Source organism: Lathyrus oleraceus, chromosome 6, assembly GCF_024323335.1.
Source record: "Lathyrus oleraceus cultivar Zhongwan6 chromosome 6, CAAS_Psat_ZW6_1.0, whole genome shotgun sequence".
Classification (NCBI taxonomy): domain Eukaryota; kingdom Viridiplantae; phylum Streptophyta; class Magnoliopsida; order Fabales; family Fabaceae; genus Lathyrus; species Lathyrus oleraceus.
The window spans coordinates 514,053,198-514,072,764 of NC_066584.1; the positions used below are offsets into that span (position 1 = coordinate 514,053,198).

General features: G+C 34.7%; 2 protein-coding genes across 5 annotated transcripts; one reads left to right on the top strand and one right to left on the bottom strand.

Moving 5' to 3' along the window:
• The first annotated feature begins 6,851 nt into the window (after nucleotides 1-6,851).
• On the top strand, nucleotides 6,852-11,186 carry LOC127093543 (COP1-interactive protein 1). 4 transcript variants are annotated; one of them, XM_051032491.1, is made up of 6 exons: nucleotides 6,852-6,972; nucleotides 7,225-7,272; nucleotides 7,763-8,178; nucleotides 8,304-10,227; nucleotides 10,361-10,567; nucleotides 10,690-11,186. In XM_051032491.1, exons 3-6 carry the CDS (start codon nucleotides 7,865-7,867, stop codon nucleotides 10,978-10,980), a joined length of 2,736 nt encoding a protein of 911 aa, XP_050888448.1. In that variant the 5' UTR covers nucleotides 6,852-6,972; nucleotides 7,225-7,272; nucleotides 7,763-7,864; the 3' UTR covers nucleotides 10,981-11,186. The 4 variants fall into 4 exon arrangements, with proteins under 4 accessions (XP_050888448.1, XP_050888445.1, XP_050888446.1 ...); XM_051032488.1 differs by having other exon boundaries at nucleotides 7,815-8,178; XM_051032489.1 differs by having other exon boundaries at nucleotides 6,962-7,027; nucleotides 7,815-8,178.
• A 3,969-nt stretch (nucleotides 11,187-15,155) lies between these two features.
• LOC127093219 (deaminated glutathione amidase, chloroplastic/cytosolic) lies at nucleotides 15,156-18,160 on the bottom strand. The gene is made up of 9 exons (XM_051032124.1): nucleotides 17,889-18,160; nucleotides 17,669-17,805; nucleotides 17,370-17,498; nucleotides 16,512-16,570; nucleotides 16,166-16,278; nucleotides 15,993-16,085; nucleotides 15,791-15,893; nucleotides 15,626-15,708; nucleotides 15,156-15,497 (listed from the first exon to the last, which is right to left on the bottom strand). Exons 1-9 carry the CDS (start codon nucleotides 18,078-18,080, stop codon nucleotides 15,456-15,458), a joined length of 951 nt encoding a protein of 316 aa, XP_050888081.1. The 5' UTR covers nucleotides 18,081-18,160; the 3' UTR covers nucleotides 15,156-15,455.
• Between the last annotated feature and the right edge of the window lie 1,407 nt (nucleotides 18,161-19,567).

A 19,567-nucleotide genomic window follows, 5' to 3' on the forward strand; every position in this document is an offset into this window, starting at 1 on the left:
TTAAAAATAAATAAATTATTTTTAAAGATAAAACAAATTGACCTTATTATCAATTTCAACAAATAAACTCATACTCAAATTAGACCCTTTTAAGATTTTAAGGTGACCAAGTTTTAAATTTCAAATTAAAACTTATATTAAAAGAAACATATGGAAAAAAAAGAAACATATGAAAAAGAAACGAGTGAAAATAAATTAAAATGTGAAAAATATATCAAGTAAGTCAGGGCAATTGCAATTTGAAATTGAAGTATATTAATATATACAATGAGGTATATATATTTCATTCTATTATATACACCTCTAAGATTAATAATTTTTGAGAACGAATATGAACATGCCAAAATCTATTTATAGTTTTGTCCTGCCTCTAACTTTTTTTCTTTTTGCCTCGTGAAGATTATAAATTAAAAGTTGTGATTTTTTTTTTAAATAACCATTTTTTTAAAAAATAATTTAAAAAAATTACCAAAATAACCAAGTTTGGTAGAGGATGCGTCAGATGAATTGACGCATTCCCAATGCTTAAAGAGGAGGCGTCGATAGCATTGACGCATGCATTGGACTCCTCATGAGGAGACGCCAATGCTAGTGATGCCTACATTGGGCCTCATGAGGAGGCGCCAATGCTCCTGGCGCCTAGGTGCATTTGGTTGTGTCATCTGGCGCATGCATGTCATGATCATGTGGGCGCCAACCCCTCAGGCGCCCACATGTTGTGTACAATTAATGTTCCGTCTCTATAAATATCACTCCTTGGATACAATATTTTTCACTCAAACTCATCTCCTAATATCATAATTTGTCTAGTTCAACCATCATCAATTTCAATTCTCTCTGTTTCAACAATGTTTGCATACATTCAGAAACGAAATGTTGATGTAATATTTTCTGCTGTTGTGGCTCCAATACAGGTTCGACTTTGGAACACAGATACGTTTGAACGTCTTAATCGGACGTTGTACAGTTGGTTAGAGGGGGAAATTTGAGAGGGTGAACGGATTAGAAGAATACAATGGCTTGTGTCCATGTTCAACTAACACGGAGAAGTGCGCGAATGAGTGGATATTAAGACCAACCAAGACGCTCGTAGGATGATGCATTACATGTTCAAAATTGTTTTGATGGTTGTAATTGTATACTTCTTGTATTGTATTTGTTATAATTATCTGTGTTCCTGTTTATGTCATGGTACTTTCGTCACAGACGTCTAATATGAAATAAATTTAGTTTTTCATATATTGCAATAGAGGTACATGTAAATTTACCTGGTTGTGCTCGTTCCAACACTAGGACAGTTATTACGATTGTGACCTGGTTGACGGCATGAACTACATAGTCTAACCATTTTGTTTGCCATATCCATTTCGGTTCGAATCTGGGTGCTGTTAGGGCGACCCTTTTTCTTCATTCGCATAACTTCGTTGTGCCAAACGATGTCCCCTTGATATTCTGGCCAATAATCCTCTTTTGCCACTATCGAAAAACTAATTTTATAAACATTTGAAAGTCTGGCGACTTTGTAAACTTCAGATAGCAAGTAGGATGAATCCCTTCGAACCTTTGTGCCACTGCCATTAGTAACGTTCCTTTTTAGTTTTCGTACAACCATGTACCATCAATTTGTATAATTGGTTTACAGAAAGAAAAACCTATGATACATGGTTGATACGCCCATAATAGACAGTGAAATATTCTATTTCCAACAGCACACGTGCCATCTGATGTATAGGCGGGAAATGTTTCCATCTTGACAATTATCCCGGGAGCATATTGTTTTAGAGCCAACAGGTGTTTTGGAAGTTGTTTGTAAGACTCCTCCCAATTGCCAAACACTTTTTCAACAACTTTTGTCCTAGCTATCCATGTCTTCCTATATGATGGAGTGTACTCGTACTCTTCCCTAATATGCGAGATTATTATACTCACCTTTAAGGACGGATTGTCGCCAATGACAAACAATATTTCATCGCATATTAGCTGAGAGCTTAATTTACGATGATCCTGCATTAGGTTTATCAGCATGCATGTGTGATCTGGACCCATTGATCCAATCTCCCAATACTCGCTACTCTTCCGGTACGAAGCTGACAACCTAAAAAGGCAGTGCTCATTCGGATAATAAACTTTATACCTCGATGCGTCAGTTCTGTCAACTCTGAAATCAACTGATAGTTGCATGTGGAATTTCTTAATGGCTTTTACACATTCCTCTTTTGTGCGAAATGTGTCTCCTAGTTTCAAAGATCCTTTCATTTGCACGTAAAGATTGTACCATACATCTGTAGAAGGTTCATCTGAACCTAAATTTAACCTTGTCACATGTTGGGGTGGGTAGTATACATGACTTGCTGGTATTGACTCCTCTTCCTCTTCAGCGTTCACCATCGAATCAACCATGATCTCAGCTTCTTCTTCTTCGTCGTCTGGAACATTCACCTCAACTTGTTCGTCATCAGTCTCACAAAACACTTGTGACTGGTCAATGTACTGAGATACTTGTTGTTGATGTGGTAATATATACAACTCTATATCGTTGTAACCGGATTGTTCGTGACTGACAAACATATGCTGAACATCATCATCATCTCGAATCTTCTTCTGATAAAATTTTACTTGGTTTTCTGCAAACCAAACCAGATTTTTATAGATGATTTGGCCCATATTACTCCGCTGCAATTTCTTTTCTATTCTTTGTTTCAGATGTGAAAATTTTGATCGTCAATTTATTGTAAATCGAGTTACCTTTGTGTTTCGAAAACAAAAAACCGAACAACTGATGATCAAATATTTCACCTTCGACATGGGCACTAATCATGTAATGTTGTGTGGAAGACATTTTGTTGAAATATTAAATATCTAGATAGCTTGAATGGAATTGAATGCATTGCTAAGTTGTTCATCTACACAACATAAATAACTTGGTCATTGCTAACTTGGTCGTTGCATTAATAACTTGGTCATTGTCTGTACAGACTTGACCATGCATGCAGTAGAAAGAATCAATCATGCAGAGAAAAGAGTGACAAGAACACACATCCGCCAGGGAATCAAAGAATCTCTGAACCCTGAGCCCTAAGATTCCCACCTAGGCGCCCATTCCCTAGGCGCCATAAAGTAACTGGGGCGCCAAAGGGTTGGACGCCTCTTCACAAAAAAATGGTCTTAGGCGCCACTAGGAAGGGCGCCCCTTCCCATTGCCCTACACTAAGGCGCCAAGAGGAAGGGTTCCTCTTCCTTGCATGTGAAGAATCACATGTAGGCCCAAGAGGAAGGGCGCATATTCCCTTGCATGTGGTTTCTTCACATGCGCCTAGAAGAGATTCCTCACATGCTTTCTCTCACATGCTTTCTAAAGTTTGTCATTCCCTTGTCTTCTCTTGCCATTCTATGCAACCAACCACATTCATTTTAGGTTGCAAACCTACTCACTCATTCATATATAAATAGACTCTGATATCAATAATATCAAATCATCTTCATCAATACTCAATTATATTCTTCTACCACACTTGTTTCCTCTACCGCACTCAAGCTTTGCAAAATTAAATCATGTCTTTGTTGACTATGGGCGATGAACACAGAGGCACACTCGAGAATATCTCGGCATTTGTATGTTATCTCTCTCTTTTTACTTTTTATGTTTTTAGTATTATACCTTTGTTATCTCTCTCTTTTTACTTTCTATGTTTTTCTTACTTCTTATAGATGTGTGTTTGTTGAGTATGTATTTCTTCTTCTAATTGTATTTTCTTACTTTTTTGTTATTAGGATCCGAAGCGGTTTAGATGTTGTGTACATGAATATGTATCCCACGATCCTTTAATAGAACCATATATTAGAGGATGTGGATTTGGAAATCTACTCAATATTGTTTCGTACTCGGTGGACTACAAATTCATTTTGGCTTTGTTGGAGAGGTGGAGACCCGGGACCCACACATTTCACTTTCCGATTGGTGAGTGTACCGTCACACTTGAGGACGTGTACATGTTATTGGGTCTCCGTATAGACGGAAAGACAGTGAATGGTCGAGTTAACCAAGACAACCATATCTACAATGAATTATTGGGTGCCCATTTGTTAGACGACGAAACTGAGGGTGACACATCCGGTCAAGCAAGGGGGCAAGGTATAAATTTAAAATACCTTAAACAATATTATGTCAGTATAGTATTGTCCGACGATTCAACCGAGTATGAGAAAATAATAAAAGCTTGGTGTTATATTATGATTTTATTTGGTAATTTTTTGTTTCCAGAAAGTACAGGTAATTCTGTAAATATAATGTATTTACCTTTATTACGAAACATTAATAAGGTAAACACTTATAGTTAGGGTTCAGTTGTGTTGGCCCATCTATATAGTGCAATGTGTAGAACTGCAAAAAAGAATACTTGTACTTTTTTTTCATATGCGTATTTGCTTCAAGCTTGGGGTTGGTCAATAATGTTGTCGCTCGCCCCGGTAAATGAGCGCCCATTCGTGTTCCCGTTTGCAACCAAGTAAGTATAACACTTTACCATTCACCATTTAGTTAATTATATTTTATATTATAATTAATAGCAAATAATATTTTTCACTTCTTTTTTATCTTAGGTGGTCAGTAAGGGGAATGAACTACAACAAGTGTCTGAAACATGCTATTGTAGTCTATCGAAATCTATTGGACCACATTGGACATGACGATGTGATAATCCTACCCAAATATATTTTAATTTAAAAATACTTCTCAAATTATTTTCCATCTAATCGTTTCGTATTGTTTTACAGTTTGTCTAGAGGCCATATCTGGGTCTGGATCATGATGTGAACCATGACGATGCTGCAGTTTGGACGACGAAGACACCGATTATCCTATTCACTACAATGGAAATGCACTAGAGTGACCGGGTCAAACTACAGTTCAGAATGCTACAATTGATTCCAGAATCTCCCACATGTTTGGGGAATTGACATAAAAAAAGGATTGATGCATAATGGGATTATTCTGACTGGAGAGACTTTGCAAAAGACATGTGTCGTCAATGGAGGAATCGACGACAATACATCTTGAACGAACCAGTCATCCATGGTGCAAGACCGACTCAACAATATATGACATGGTTTAGGTCGGTAACAACTCAATAATTTGTATCCGAGCCGCGATATTTGATGGATCCACGCCAACATGCTTGTCATCGTACGCCCCATAATAATTCACCACCCAACACCAATGTGAACCCACCCAAACCCAACAACCAACCACACAACATCAACCAACCACATACACACAACAACCAAACACCCCACATCGCAACCCGTTCATGCCAACCACCCAATAACCAACCATCCAACGTCGCAATCCATTCATACCACCCGCCCAAACACAAAACCAAGAATCAAACCCCGCAACTACAACCGTCCATAGCCCAGATGATTCATATGGGTCACTTCATCGTAGCCCCCCACCAATGAACACCCAACCATTGTTTAACTATAGTACGCCCCAGGAACCATTACTTCGTTTCCAAAACGACTCAATGGCCCAATTTGGGCAACTATACCGTCCCCAATTCACCCAACCCCAACGCCCTAACTACGATAACATAGGCACCGAACTCCATTACGGAAGCGACGTTGGTCAGAGTTCATCCGGATATTGGGAGCAAATGATGACACATCTGTCAAATACCGCTAGAACTTCCGTCGGACCTTCCAACCAACCATCGTTCGATCAAGTCAGCACTCAAAGACCACAAACACATCAAGAAAATCGTGGGAGACCTCGGAGATAAACTAACGCACCGGGATGTGAAACCGGGGGACGTTATAATCGGCCGGAGATTAGTTTATTGTCAGTCCAATGTAACCAATTATTACATCTTCAATGAATTAATTTTTTCATTACTATTTCTTAATTAATAAATAATAAAAATTAAATATTAATAAGTAAAAAAATTAAAAAAAATATGTAGAGGTGTATGCGTCAGATGAATTGACGCATACACCAACCAAATGCACCTAGACGCCACTAGCATTGGCGCCTCCTCATGAGGTCCAATGTAGGCGCCACTAGCATTGGCGCCTCCTCACGAGGAGCTCAATGCATGCGCCAATACTATTGGCGCCTCCTCTTTAAGCATTGGGGATGCGCTAATTCATCCGACGCATCCTCTACCAAACTTAGTTATTTTGGTAATTTTTTTGAGTAATTGATTATTTTAATTTTTTTTTTGAAAAAAATGATTATTTTGAAAAAAAATTCAAAAGTTCTCATATTTTCTTCAAAACTCTTTTTTAAAATTAATTTACAAACTAATTTTTTAAAATTAAAATGGGGCAATTACTTGGTTGCCACCATTATAACTTGCTTTAATCTTTTTATTTATATGTATATTTTTAAGTTCTTCAAACTAAATAAGAAAAACTGTCGTTTAAATAACGTCTTTAAATTTAAAATTTTATGATTCTTAAAACTTTATTTACTCCATATGAAAATGTTCTTTTTATCTCGAAAATACAAAGTTGGAATTTTTCAAATAAGTTTTTGGAAAACAAGCTTATGAAATGCCGAGAATTCTTCATTAGATGTAAGAACCCAAAGTATACGTACTTTAATTTCCAAAGTTGATTGTGAAAATGATATTTTATCTTCTGAGTTGTAAAAGTTAATATATATATATATATATAGAAATTGCAACACTTTCTAGAAGACACATCTCATTGCCTATTATAAAGTTTTTTCACTATTATTATTATTAATTAATAATTAACGTAAATAATCGATAATTTGTAGGCCCTAAGAGACGGTGGTTTTGATAATCCAATCGAAATAACGCTCCTGCAGCGCTTATTCCGCGCGGCATAAAACTTTTTAAACTTTTAATTTGACAATATTACCCTTATCATTTCCAAAAATTCCCACACATAAAACAACACTACACTCTCTCGTTTGAATCAAATTCAATTCATAGTATCTCTCTCTTTATGGTAACTTTTTAATTCTCTGATTTGAATAATCTGCAACTGAAATTTCTTTTTATCAGTTACGTTCTTTTTTCTTCTTAAATTAATTCTTACATTTTTTTAAAATTTTATGTTTCTTTAAAGATTAGGGTTTATATTCTCTTTATCTTCTTCTTCTTCTTCTTCTTCAAATGACCGTTTTAAAAGCTTGTGAGTCACGCTCGCTTTATCTTTCTCTCTCTACCTTCTAGAATCTAATTTTTTTTTTATTGTTAGGAAAATTGAGAAAGCGGAATTACAAGAGAAGAAATCGAATCCGAAAAGGTAAGAAATTGCAACACTCTCGCCTTGATTCTAGGTTTTTATTTGTAATTTAGGATAAGATTTGACTGTTTTTATTTTAATTTTAATTTTGTGGTTTATGTAGTTTTAATTTTGATTTTGATTTTTGAGTTAGTGAATGTTGCTGAGTTTTAATTTGGATGTTGGTTTTTTTTGATGAAATCTTTGATTTTGACCTAGAGAGGTACTTGTTGCTTCGACTGTTTTTATGATGTAGTGGTATTAGTATTAGTAGTAGCAGCTAGTGGAAGTAATCGAATCATGTTGATAAAGCTCTTTGATGCTAGGATAAAGTTTGGCATAACATGAGCTTTTCAATCATTGTGTTTGTTTGTTTAATTTTTATTTTGATTTTTGAGCTAGTGAATGTTGCTGAATGCTTTGTTTTTTATGTTTGATTTTTACAATGGATGAGTTTGTATAAATCCTATTTTGTCTTGTTGGGTTTTATGTTTTTTTCTTTCTGTTATAGTTTTGGTGATATCTGAGCTATTTTGAGTTTTGGTCCTTTGGTTCTTGGAAAGGTGGACATTTTGATGAGCTTGTGGCAGCGGTTAGAGAGAAAACTGAACACATGAAGAAGCTATTCTTTTTCAGATCGTCTGCATCTAGTGGTGGGAGCAATAACTCGGCTCCGCCAAAGTCGAAAAATGAGCAATTGTCCTGGGAGGTTTTTTCAGATAGCGGAGTGAATAATCAAGCTCATGGAAAAACTGAGGACAAGAAATTTAGAAAGCAAGTTGCTGATAATCAAAGTTCAAGCGATGGTCCAAATCTTAGAAGGAGCAGGTCGATGTCATCAGCTTCGTTCCAGTTCAAGGATCCAGCTAAATCTCCTTCAAGAAGCATTGCTGGTGATCCATATCATCAATTTGAGCATTCCTCACGGTGAGACCCGATAATATAACTTGAAGAATGATATTGATTGAACTGTGATGTTTATAACATTGTATTTTATGAGTTACGTTTTGCTTATATTTATTTCGATTGCACTTTCTGTGTATATGCATCAGTCGCCAGAATCAAAATTCTGAAAAGCGGGACAAGCCAACACAATCTGTCCAAAATTCCCAGGGATGTGAGCAGCATGCTAGTAGTTCTTCAATATCCCATCACGAGTCATCTGGGAACTCTACTTGTTCCAGCAACATTTCAAGTATGGTTGTGGATCGTTACATAGATGGGGAGCAGCAGCTAGAGGAAAATAGACCCAGGAACAGTTCACAGAGAAAAAGCAGTAGACATGGAAATAATTGCACGAAGCTGCCTCCAAAAGTTCAACATACAACACCTAATTCACCAACTAATGGAGTCAAAGACAAACCAAGAGCTCATTCGTTTAGAGAAGATAGAGTTACCCGTCTTCGTTCCTCATCCCATGATTGGGCAGAAAATGGCTATGGACATGAATCTCCAAGAACTCTTGCAAAAAATGTCATTGAGAGACTTTCTCAAACTTGTGATATTTCTAAAAGGAGTTCAAATAATATTTCTGTTGATAATCCAATCACAATCGAAGATATCTATGCCAGATCAGTGAATGGACGCTATGAATCTGATTTTCATGACGCTCCACCGAAAATCTATTCATTGGAAGAACCATATAAAATGTCCAATGGATATCATGGCATGAATGGTAATTTTAAGGGTTTAAGCTATGATGAACCTGAAGAAGATCTTGATGCAGAGCTAATGAGAAGATCAAAGGAAGCTGAGGAGAGAGTTATTCTTCTTTCAAAGAAATTGGAGCATGAAAACCTTTTCCCCGACTATGGTTATGACGCGACAACACTGATTCAGACAATCAGGAACCTGGTAGAGGAGAAAATAAGCTTGGCTCTAGAAGTTTCAACCCATCTAAGGTCGCAAATTGCTGACAGAGCATCTGCCAAGGAAGAACTTAAATCTGTAAAGACAGAACTGGAGCTTAGGATTCAAAGGCTAGAAAAAGAAAAGAATGAGATGCAGTCAGCATTGGAGAAGGAATTGGATAGGAGGTCAAATGACTGGTCATTTAAACTTGAGAAGTACCAATTAGAAGAGCAAAGGCTTCGAGAACGAGTTAGAGAGCTTGCAGAACAGAATGTATCACTTCAAAGGGAAGTTTCCTCTGTTAGTGAGAGGGAAACGGAAAGGCAAAGTAAAATGGCACATACTGACCAACAAGTCAAGATGTTGACTGGTATGGCAGAGAAAATGAAAGGGGAGATTCTGGGTTTGCAGCAGAACCTCTTTGAACTACAAGACAGATGCAACATAGCTGAGGAAAACAGGGACTCCCTTCGAAGAAATTTTGAAGAGAAGGAGAAGGAGTGCAAAGAATTGCATAAGTGTGTAACAAGATTACAAAGAACTTGCAGTGAACAAGAGAAATCAATAATAGGATTACGAGATGGGTTTAGTGAGGACTTTCATAAGAACCAATCTGTGGAGAGCATTGATAAGCACATAAAGAAAATGCAAATGGAGTTAATGAGGTTAACAGGAATAGAATTGGCTTTGAGAAAAGAATTGGAATCTCACAAATTTGAGGAAGATTCTCTAAGGCAAGAAAATATAACTCTATTAAACCGGTTGAAAGGTGATGGGAAAGAATGCATTGCTGCTACTTATAGATTAGACAAAGAACTATGCGCCCGTATTTGCTGCCTTCAGAATCAAGGTCTTGAAATGCTAAATACAAGCACAGACTTGTGTTCTAAGTTGATGGAATTCGTCAAAGCTAAAGGAGTAATTGGAAATGGTTTAGATGGGCAATTTATTGTTGAATCTGAAACTAAAATTCATGGACTCAAAAGCGGCATTGAGGGTTTAACAAGGAATTTGCAGATGATGCCTTCTTTGTTGAAAGAAAAGTCAAACCTATTGACTTTTAATCTCAAGTCAGAGTGTATGGACGATGATATGTTAGCTAAACTGAATGATCAATCATCTGAGGTACTCTAATGGAATTTTAGAGGAATAATATTTAAATGCGCTATTCTACTATCGTCACTAAACTTTTTTAAAATTGTCTTCTTTTTTTAATCGAAATTCTCTTAGTGTGTGCGTCATGTTGTTTCTTCTATAGGATATTTTAAGAGTTGAGCTTAAAGCAGAACGATTGGTAACAAGTTTATTAAAAGAAAAACTGTTTTCTAAAGAGCTCCAAGTCGAGCAAATGCGAGCCGCACTTGCAACAGAAGAAAGGGGAAACGATATGCTTAGGTCTGAGGTGCAAAATACATATGACAACCTTTCAATGGTGTCTCACGAGCTGAAGAATCTTGAACTTCAGGTCAGTCACCAGTATTGGCATTTATTGATTAAACTCGGCTGATTGAGAATTTTTTTTTATGGCTACTTTATTCAATTGATAGTATTTGAAGTAAAACTTATTTTCTTGTTCTACTGTATCAGATGTTGAAGAAAGATGAGAGTATGAACTGTCTTCAAAGTAATTTTGACGAGTCTAGCGGGAAATTAATAAGCACGAGGGCAGAGTTGCATAAAGTGTTGCAGGAGAAAGAACGGCTGTTGAAGGAAGTGGCGCAATTTAAGGAGCAGAATATGCTGTTAAACTCAGAGCTTAATGAGCAGAAGTTGAAAGTATTGGCACTTGATGAAGATATACTTGTGAAGGATGGTCAAATAACAATCTTGAAAGATTCCATAAACAGACCCCTTGATGATCTCATTTGGGGGTCCTGATTTTTGCTTGGTTGATTGCTGCAACTGCAAACAAGCTTGTTTGTCCATTTCATTGTTCATATCCACTCATATCTGTGAATGAGTTGTTAGGATTTAGTTTTCACATGCACATGTTGTTTCTATTGGAAATAATAATACAGTCAGTTTAAGATTGGACAAAGGTTTTCTCTATTTTTGTTTGACATAAAATAAATCATTTCAAATAATGATATAGATACACACACTATATCTCTTTTGCTTTTGTGAATACGGTTCATTACTTGTTATTATTGTGACAAAAAATAGTGTTTACTCATCATTATGTCATTTCCATGTCTTGTGGCTAATATTATAGCGCATGTTGTGCCAAGGGCACTAGGATATGATGTTATCCTCACATGAATATAAAATGGTTAATGCCATTCAAATAGATGTTTAATGCAATTTAGTTGATGATTAATGAATATAAGAATCTGTCTAATTCATTAACTATCAATTAAATACAATTAACTTCATTTTTCAAATTTGAAATTAACTATCAGTTTAATTTCAAATTTCAAATTTCAAACGTATATATTTGAACACATATTGTAGTTAATCATTATAACTATATTTAAACACCCGAAAATCATTTATATCTAAATTTAATTTTGATTAATAGAAACATTAAAAGCATTTTTTATGTATTCGAGAAAAATAAATGAGGAGAAGTAATGTCATACCTCTACAAATATGAGATTAGGATTTTTTTTATTGTTATTTTAAGCTACTATCATCATTACTTTTTCATGATTTTGCTTATTTGTTGAGTTTTAATCGAAGTAGTTGAAAAGGGTGATTTTGTATTTTAAAGTTTCCAACAACTCGATATCCAATGTGTTGAAGCAAGGTCCATTTTTGCCGTTCTTCCAAACGGTCCTATGACTTGCGCAATGTCCTAGAATCCTGTCTACGTTTATCAAAATACATTCCGTTTTTAAGTGTATTCCGTTTTTTAAGTGTTATTTTTTTTTATACATATTAAAAAAATTAATTAATATTGTCATTTTTGTCAGGTTTATCTCAATGTATCTATAATATTCTTAATAAATATATGAAGGGAATTTTTACAAAAAATACAATTAATATTACACAATTAGAAAAAATAACAATTAAGAAAAATAACAAATTAAAATTAAAATTTTGACACATACTAGTAGTCTTTTTCCAGTAGACTATTCATATGAATAGAAGAAGATGTACCTACATGTATGATGTGCTAAGCATTGAGTTTCATTACATACTGCAAGCAACTTTCACCTTAATTTTCGTCAATAAAATTTTAGTTTAAATACTTTTTTTTATTCCAGTTTGCTGTATTTTTTTTCCGTCTAGATGAATCCTTAAATATTAATTTCATTTAATTTTAATATTTAAAGTTAAAATCGGCTGAACGGATTTTCATTTTAATTTTAATTTTAGGAATTAAAATCAAAAGAAATTGAATATTTTTTTTTATATATGCTTACATGAATCAAAAGAAATTGAATATTTTTTTTTATATATGCTTGCATGAATCAAAAGTCTATTTAAACCAAAAATTTATTTAAAATGTTAAAGATACACAAGCAGACTAAAATGATTAATCTTAAAATAAATTCAATATCTAACTTAAAATATTAAATGATATATATGATCTAAATAATATTATCTTTGGTTTTTTATAGGTCATTTTTAAACTTTCACAAATACTATCTAATTTGAAGCGAAGAAGAAAATAAGTAGTGAATTGATGAAGTCTTCGATGAAAGGTTTCTGACACATAAGTGGAAGTCTATGGTGATTGAAGATGGTGTATATAAAAAGTTAATACTCTAACCCCTAAGTCAATAAAGTCAATGAGGTGAAATTTGTAAGTATGTAATGAATCGTTTTTTGGTGTGATAGAAATCACACTTATATAGGAAGACATTTATAACCGTCTCCGATGAATACGACATCTCTTACGGACGACTGTTGGATGAGTTGAACGATTAAGATGGAGTAGTGTCTTGCTTCGATGCGAGGATGCCTTGTGAGACTACACCTGCATGCGCCTTTCAAATTCTAACACTTCTCAATCCTTTGAATCCTTTGTAGAAGTTATGAAGTCTTCTAATGACGTGGGACCTTAAATATGGATGTTATTGAGTTAGAAAAATCCATGGAAGTGAGAAACTCTGAGGTCGTTGTGATTGGAGAAGGAAAAACTACTCCTTTTAGGATCGATATCAAGGAGGTCATCAGTGGCCTTGGCTTTTCTGAGCTTCCCATACCATAACTAGAAATCGTAGACAATTATATGAATGTACTAAAAGCCCGAGCATATATTAAAGCCTTCAAACATCTTAGCGACCATAAACTTAGTGATAACAAAGTTAGGTGGTAGACAGAGTCTCAATCACGCTTTAGTACTCATGGTCATAAATTTTTTGTCAATTGAAAGTGAGGCTGAAATGGTATTTTGGGGCCAAAAAGATCTTGTGTTCCCTGTTGGCATAAATCAGTTCCCTCGAGTAGAACAAAATATCTTGGGGATGAAATTCGTCTTTAGCGATGCACGCAAGATGGAAAATGCCCTCCAAAATAGAGTATAGACTCCCCTTAAATGATTTTGACGTTGAGATCATGAACCACTTTTGAATTGCCCCTGTCATAACTACACCATATGAGTCAGGAGTACATCAAAGTTTTTCAGTACTAATGTTAGTATAAGAATGATGACCCTACTTTGACATTTTTCTTCTATCTCTTTAATATATAACAAATCTCGGTCAAACCAGATCAGAGTTAAGGATTACTCTCATTTAGGCTGAGGAAGAAGATTTTTTTTTGAATGATAAATAATGATATATTTAAATAAAAGGGGTGAATAATCACCAAAATACTACAAAAGAAAATCGCCAAGCACAAAAAGTGTTTGTAAGAAACAAAAGAGCTAAAAGTATAACAAAGAAAGAAATAGAAAGCGTACAAACAACCAAGAAATAATCATACAACATAAATAACCTAACTCACAATACTGATCAATAAGACCCCACAGCAAAAAAACCAAACTACTAACAAAGTCCACGTCGCTGACAACATGTTAGATCTCAAGCCGCTGATCAATAAGACCCCACAGAAAAAAGACCAAACTACTAACAAAGTCCACGTCGCTGACAACATGTTAGATCTCAAGTCGCCAAATCCATCGTCAACAAATCATATCCCATCAAAAGAGCACCAAATAAAACCAAAACTAAAACCTATCTCTGAACCAAGGAAATCACTTGATCTTCTATAGGTGCAGGAAGATAATAGAGTTCTAAAATCAGTCATAGAAGGTGCAAGAGTTCACCCCGGAATTACCCATAAATCATTTTCAAGTAAAAAAACTCTTTTCATCCATCTTTTTAGTTATTTTTATGACTCCGTTAAGGATAACATCATTACGAACTTTTCATATGGACTAAACTACAACGTATCAAACCAATAAACAACTACCCATATACTTACACCTACCCCTAAAGAAAGAAATCCATAAAATCATTAGGAATAATTATCTACCAACCCAACCATTTAAAAATTCAAGAAGTATTTCATAGTTAATCACCTTAGTCATGACACTCATGATAGGTATCACACCAAAAGACATGTCCTTCTTCCCTTTGTAATCATCTCATAGCTCTGAAGATCATAGACAAATTTCCAAAATTACGTAGAAATAAGCACTTTTCGGTAGGTCTGAACTTTTTACACATACTAAAAAAATTAATAATTTTTATTATTTTTCAAATAATAATTATCTTTTTATCTATAATATCCTTAATTATTTCCTAATTTATTTAATTTTTTCTATCTTTTCAATAAATAATTAAAAATAATTTTGACAAAAGAACGATTAATGTTATCTTAAAGTTTGAAAAAGACAATTAAAAAGAAATAAATTTTTTATTCAAAAACGACATGTAAAAAAGAAAGAGGGGGACATATTTATACGCCAGGGGACGAGTCATAGGAGGAGTCACGCTTAAATATGAGCCTTTCTGATGATTTTGATTTCAAAGATGAAATTGGTCCTTCAGGTGGTACTCCGCCGAAAGGGAAGAAACGCCACCTCAAAACCAAGTTATTAATAGAGGCAACCGCCAAAGAGGATAGGTGAAAAATGCTTGGTGAGAATAGAAACCCACATGTGTTTTTTGAGTACTTAATATTTTATTGTGTTTCCATGTGTGTTCAATATGATATTTCCTGTTTTGAAGACAACATGAGCATTCTTATCGCAATGGCGGTGATGAATAATGGGTTATATGGCACACAATCCCTTTTATTACCCCTCAAGAGGGAGGGGAGGTTAACTAGGGAGGTTCCAATCATGTACTAAAACCCAAAAAACTAGGGAGGTTAACTAGGTTCCAATCTTATTATACATCAAACCTTGTGACAACATCCTCAGAATAATCAAAACTATACCCCTTTGGTCCAAATAATTACTATAGAGATGAAGCTTTCCAGAATTCAAATGACTTCCTTTGCTGAAACCAAAAGTAATAGATTTAGGCATCAATAGTTTATAGGACTCAAAAGCACTATTGCTTCGTAAAATTAATTTTAATAATAAAAATAGAAATGCTAATATAAATATTGCAAACAATTACAGTACCTCAGCAATAGGCATCTTCTCTCTTACTGAATCAACTAACGACAAATCAATATCAGCTACCACAATTCCTGTAGACGAACGATCTGTAACAGAAAATCATCATTAGTGCATATTTCAATACAAGAATAGCTTGATGAATGTGGGAAGAAGTATCAAGTTTCTTACCTGGTAAGCGACCAACAATGGTTCCCCATGGATCAATAATTAATGTGTCACCATAGCTTTCTCTTTTGTGATTGTGTGCGCCAGCTTGTGCTGCGGCTATCACCTGATAAGTCATTCATCAAATCATTCATATAGTTTTTTTGAATACTAATTAGTTGTTAGAATTGTTAGTGGGGGAGTTGAAGCATTCATATAATCTTACATAACATTGATTCTCAATTGCACGAGCACGAAGAAGAATTTCCCAATGTGCTTCACCAGTCAATTTAGTGAATGCTGAAGGAATCAACAGTATCTGGATCTTGCAAAAGTTAGGTAAATTTTCGATCCTAAACAGCATATTTTGAGCAAAAAAGAAATACTATAATTTAATACCTGCGCTCCATGTTGGAAACGTAACAACTGGTAAATATCTGGAAATCTCAAATCATAGCAAACACTAAGGCCCAAACGCCCAATGGGACTGTCTACTGCAACAACATCCTTGCCTGAAAACATAACCACAAGGTAGTAGATATGAAAACAATTTTCTTCATATCATAGACAAGTATTTAGGATTAGGAAAATGGATACTTTGTTAAGAAGTTTCCATTTTGGCTGGGAAAATGATTTGAAGATTCTTTCTTATAATTAGCAAAAGGTCAGAAGTTTCGCTTAGGGCTAAAGCAAGAAAAAAACTCGTGTAGCCTTAATACTACTAAGTTAAGAGTAAATATCCTACCTGACTCTGTAAAACTACTTTCTTTATACACCCTTCCACCAGGAACATCTACATCAAACCTTCAAATAAAATAAAGTGAAATTATGTCAACTGACAATTGTTTATAAAACCTTAACAAGAAGACAAACACAAAGATAATGGATGTGTTTTGATTTCAGAAGGCACATAGTTAATAGGCTCCGCAATAGTGGTGGTATTTGGTAAATGTTATCACTTGAGCTTAATTAAATCAGGTTTTGACTTTTGAGTTATTTTTTGGGTAAATAGTTACAGTTTCTAATTGAAATGATTAAATTGGTGCCATGTTAGGGCTTTTATCAACTGATAATGAATGATCTTCTTAAACCCGTGTGAATTTTTTCCTTTCTCATGCCAAACTGCCACCTTGCTTTGCTTCTTCCTATTGCCCAATCCCTTGTTCCTACTGTTTACACGCGTTTATGTTGCAAACTTGAAGCAATAAGCCCACTACATTCAAAGCAGTATAATTTAACTAGAAAAACATGTAAGCCAATAAAACTAGATCAAAAGAATAATCAGTGGAAATAGATTCAAATTGATTATATTAGTCTTACAGGTTTATTTTTCTGTAAGTGCTTTGAGGATGAATTTGTATTCTGTTTTTTCAGCCAGAGTTGTCAACTGTGGATCACGTAAATAGCAACTTGTTCAAATTCTGCAACGCCATAGCGCCGCTATGACAAGAGTTTATACAAAAACACTTTTTGCAGAACAATAGCAGATTGTTCAAATTTCTCTATACTAACTAGAAAGACAAGTAAGGTAATAATACTACACCACGAAATCAATACTCAGACGGAACTAGATTCACATTGACGATAAAGCTGATAGTCTTACAAGTGTATTTTCCTGTAAGTAGTTTGAATCTTCCCAGTGTCATCTACAATAACATGTGTATTTAACAAGTGTTGTGGATCAGATCCTTTTTCTTGGAACCCTCCAAGTGACAACCAAATGCTAGAATCTCTGCATCACATAATCAAATGCAACTTTCTTAGCATAACTTTTTCACAATATGCAAAACTCATTTTCATATCATCAAACTTAATTAACACATCATAAACAATCACCAGAAAAAGCTTTCGGATCGAAATTGCGTAATTAAACACGGAGAAACAGATAGTTAGGTTTAGAACCTGGCTAAAGAGCAATATTGATCCATAATTGGTCCATCCAAAGGTTGAGCAATTCTAACACTATCACCATCATTAGTACCAACGAAAGAAAAAGCTTCAGGAAAACAAAGCAATTTTGCTCCAGCTGATGCAGCTTCCTTTGAAAACAGAAAATGAAAAGTATGAAAAATCAGAGAAATTATGAAATTGTGAAATTGAAAAAAAGAAGAAAATTGAATACTTTGACAAGACGAGAACAGGTGGTGAAATTGGCAGCGAGGTCGGTGATGGAAGTCATTTGAGCGGCGGCGACTCGGACTGAGTTAGTGGACATGGTTGAATCGCCGGTGACGGAGAGAGAGGCTCGAAATCGGAGTAATGGGAATGAATGAATTTTAGTAGTGGGAGTGTTGAGTCTATAAATTTGATTCATTGAATTTCTTTCATTTCACAAATTTCTTCTTCATTTGTCTCTTTTTGTTCTGACGTGGAATACAAGGATCGTTTTTATATTTAGCAAAATGAGTCAACACTCATTTTATATATTATATTATATTATACTTAATTATTATGTATTTTTTTATTATGCCTTTTATATATTTTTTATTATTATGTATTTTATTTCTAGTCAATTATGTTTTTTTTAATTTATTATATTTTAATTTATTAAAAAGTTTTGAGAGAAAATAATTTTTTATTTCAATAATAATTATTACAATCTGATCTTAATGGATTTAAGCGGAGCCAAACTCAACTTAAGATACAAACAAACAATTTAAGCAAACTATTCGATTTTCAAAATTTCTAACTTAGCACGCACATTAAGTTTCTTAATGTTTGTTGTGATGTCGGGTCCATTGTAGCATGCAAGAATACCATATTATTTCTAGCTTTCCATAGATAGTGGACAGTTTCAGCTGCAACCATTTTGAGTAATTGTCTTCTCCAACCTTTCTTAGTTATTTCTTTGATCAACCAAACTTTTCCCCACAATCCAGTTTGTATTGTTTCTATGGAAATCTATCCAGCGCACGATTTCTTCCCAAACTTTACTTGTTGATTTGCATTCAAAGAAAATATGGTTTTATTATTTCAGCATTCTTACAAAAGCTACAAACACCATCATTCCTCACTCCAAACTTTAGCAACCTATACTTCGTGGGTAGCCTACCCATTAGAGTCAACCAAAGAGTGAACTCGACCCTAGGCCTGGCACAATTTGTAAAAAGAATTTGTTTCCAATTGACATGTTCCTTCTCCCATTTTAGCATCTTATACATGACTGCACTCTTGAATTTATCATGTTTCACTGCTTTTTCCCAATCTTGATTCTAAATGACAAGATCTATACTCTTCAAGATTCTTTTGAGCACCCAAGAACAGTTGTTTGGGGCTTAGCATTGCATAATGTTTCCTTATAGTATTCATCGATCCATTTGACCCAAAGCTTGTTTGCTTTAGCCTGAAAATTCCAAAGAAGCTTTAACATTGTAGGCTTGGTTCCACTCAATCAGAGAAGTAACATTCAGTTTACCTGCATTTTTAGGATCACACAATTTATCCCAAGCCACGGGTGCCTTCCTGCTTCCTGCATCTTTTCCACTCCAAAGGAACATTTTGCATATGACTTTGATTTGCTTGATCACTTTCTTTTGCATAGGGAAAACATGCCTCCAATATGCAGTTACAACAAACAAAACACTCATAACCAGTTGGCAATGACCGGCATAGCTTAAGAGCTTTGTTTTCCAATGTTGAATCTTTGCAACTATTCTTTCTATCAGGGGATGCCATTGATGAATATTAAGTTTTCTACTTATGAGTGGGACTGGGAGATATTTAAAAGGAAGATGGCCATCATCAAAACCAGTTGTATCACGATTTTTCCTTTGCTCATGCAGATTGGTAACTCCAAAATAA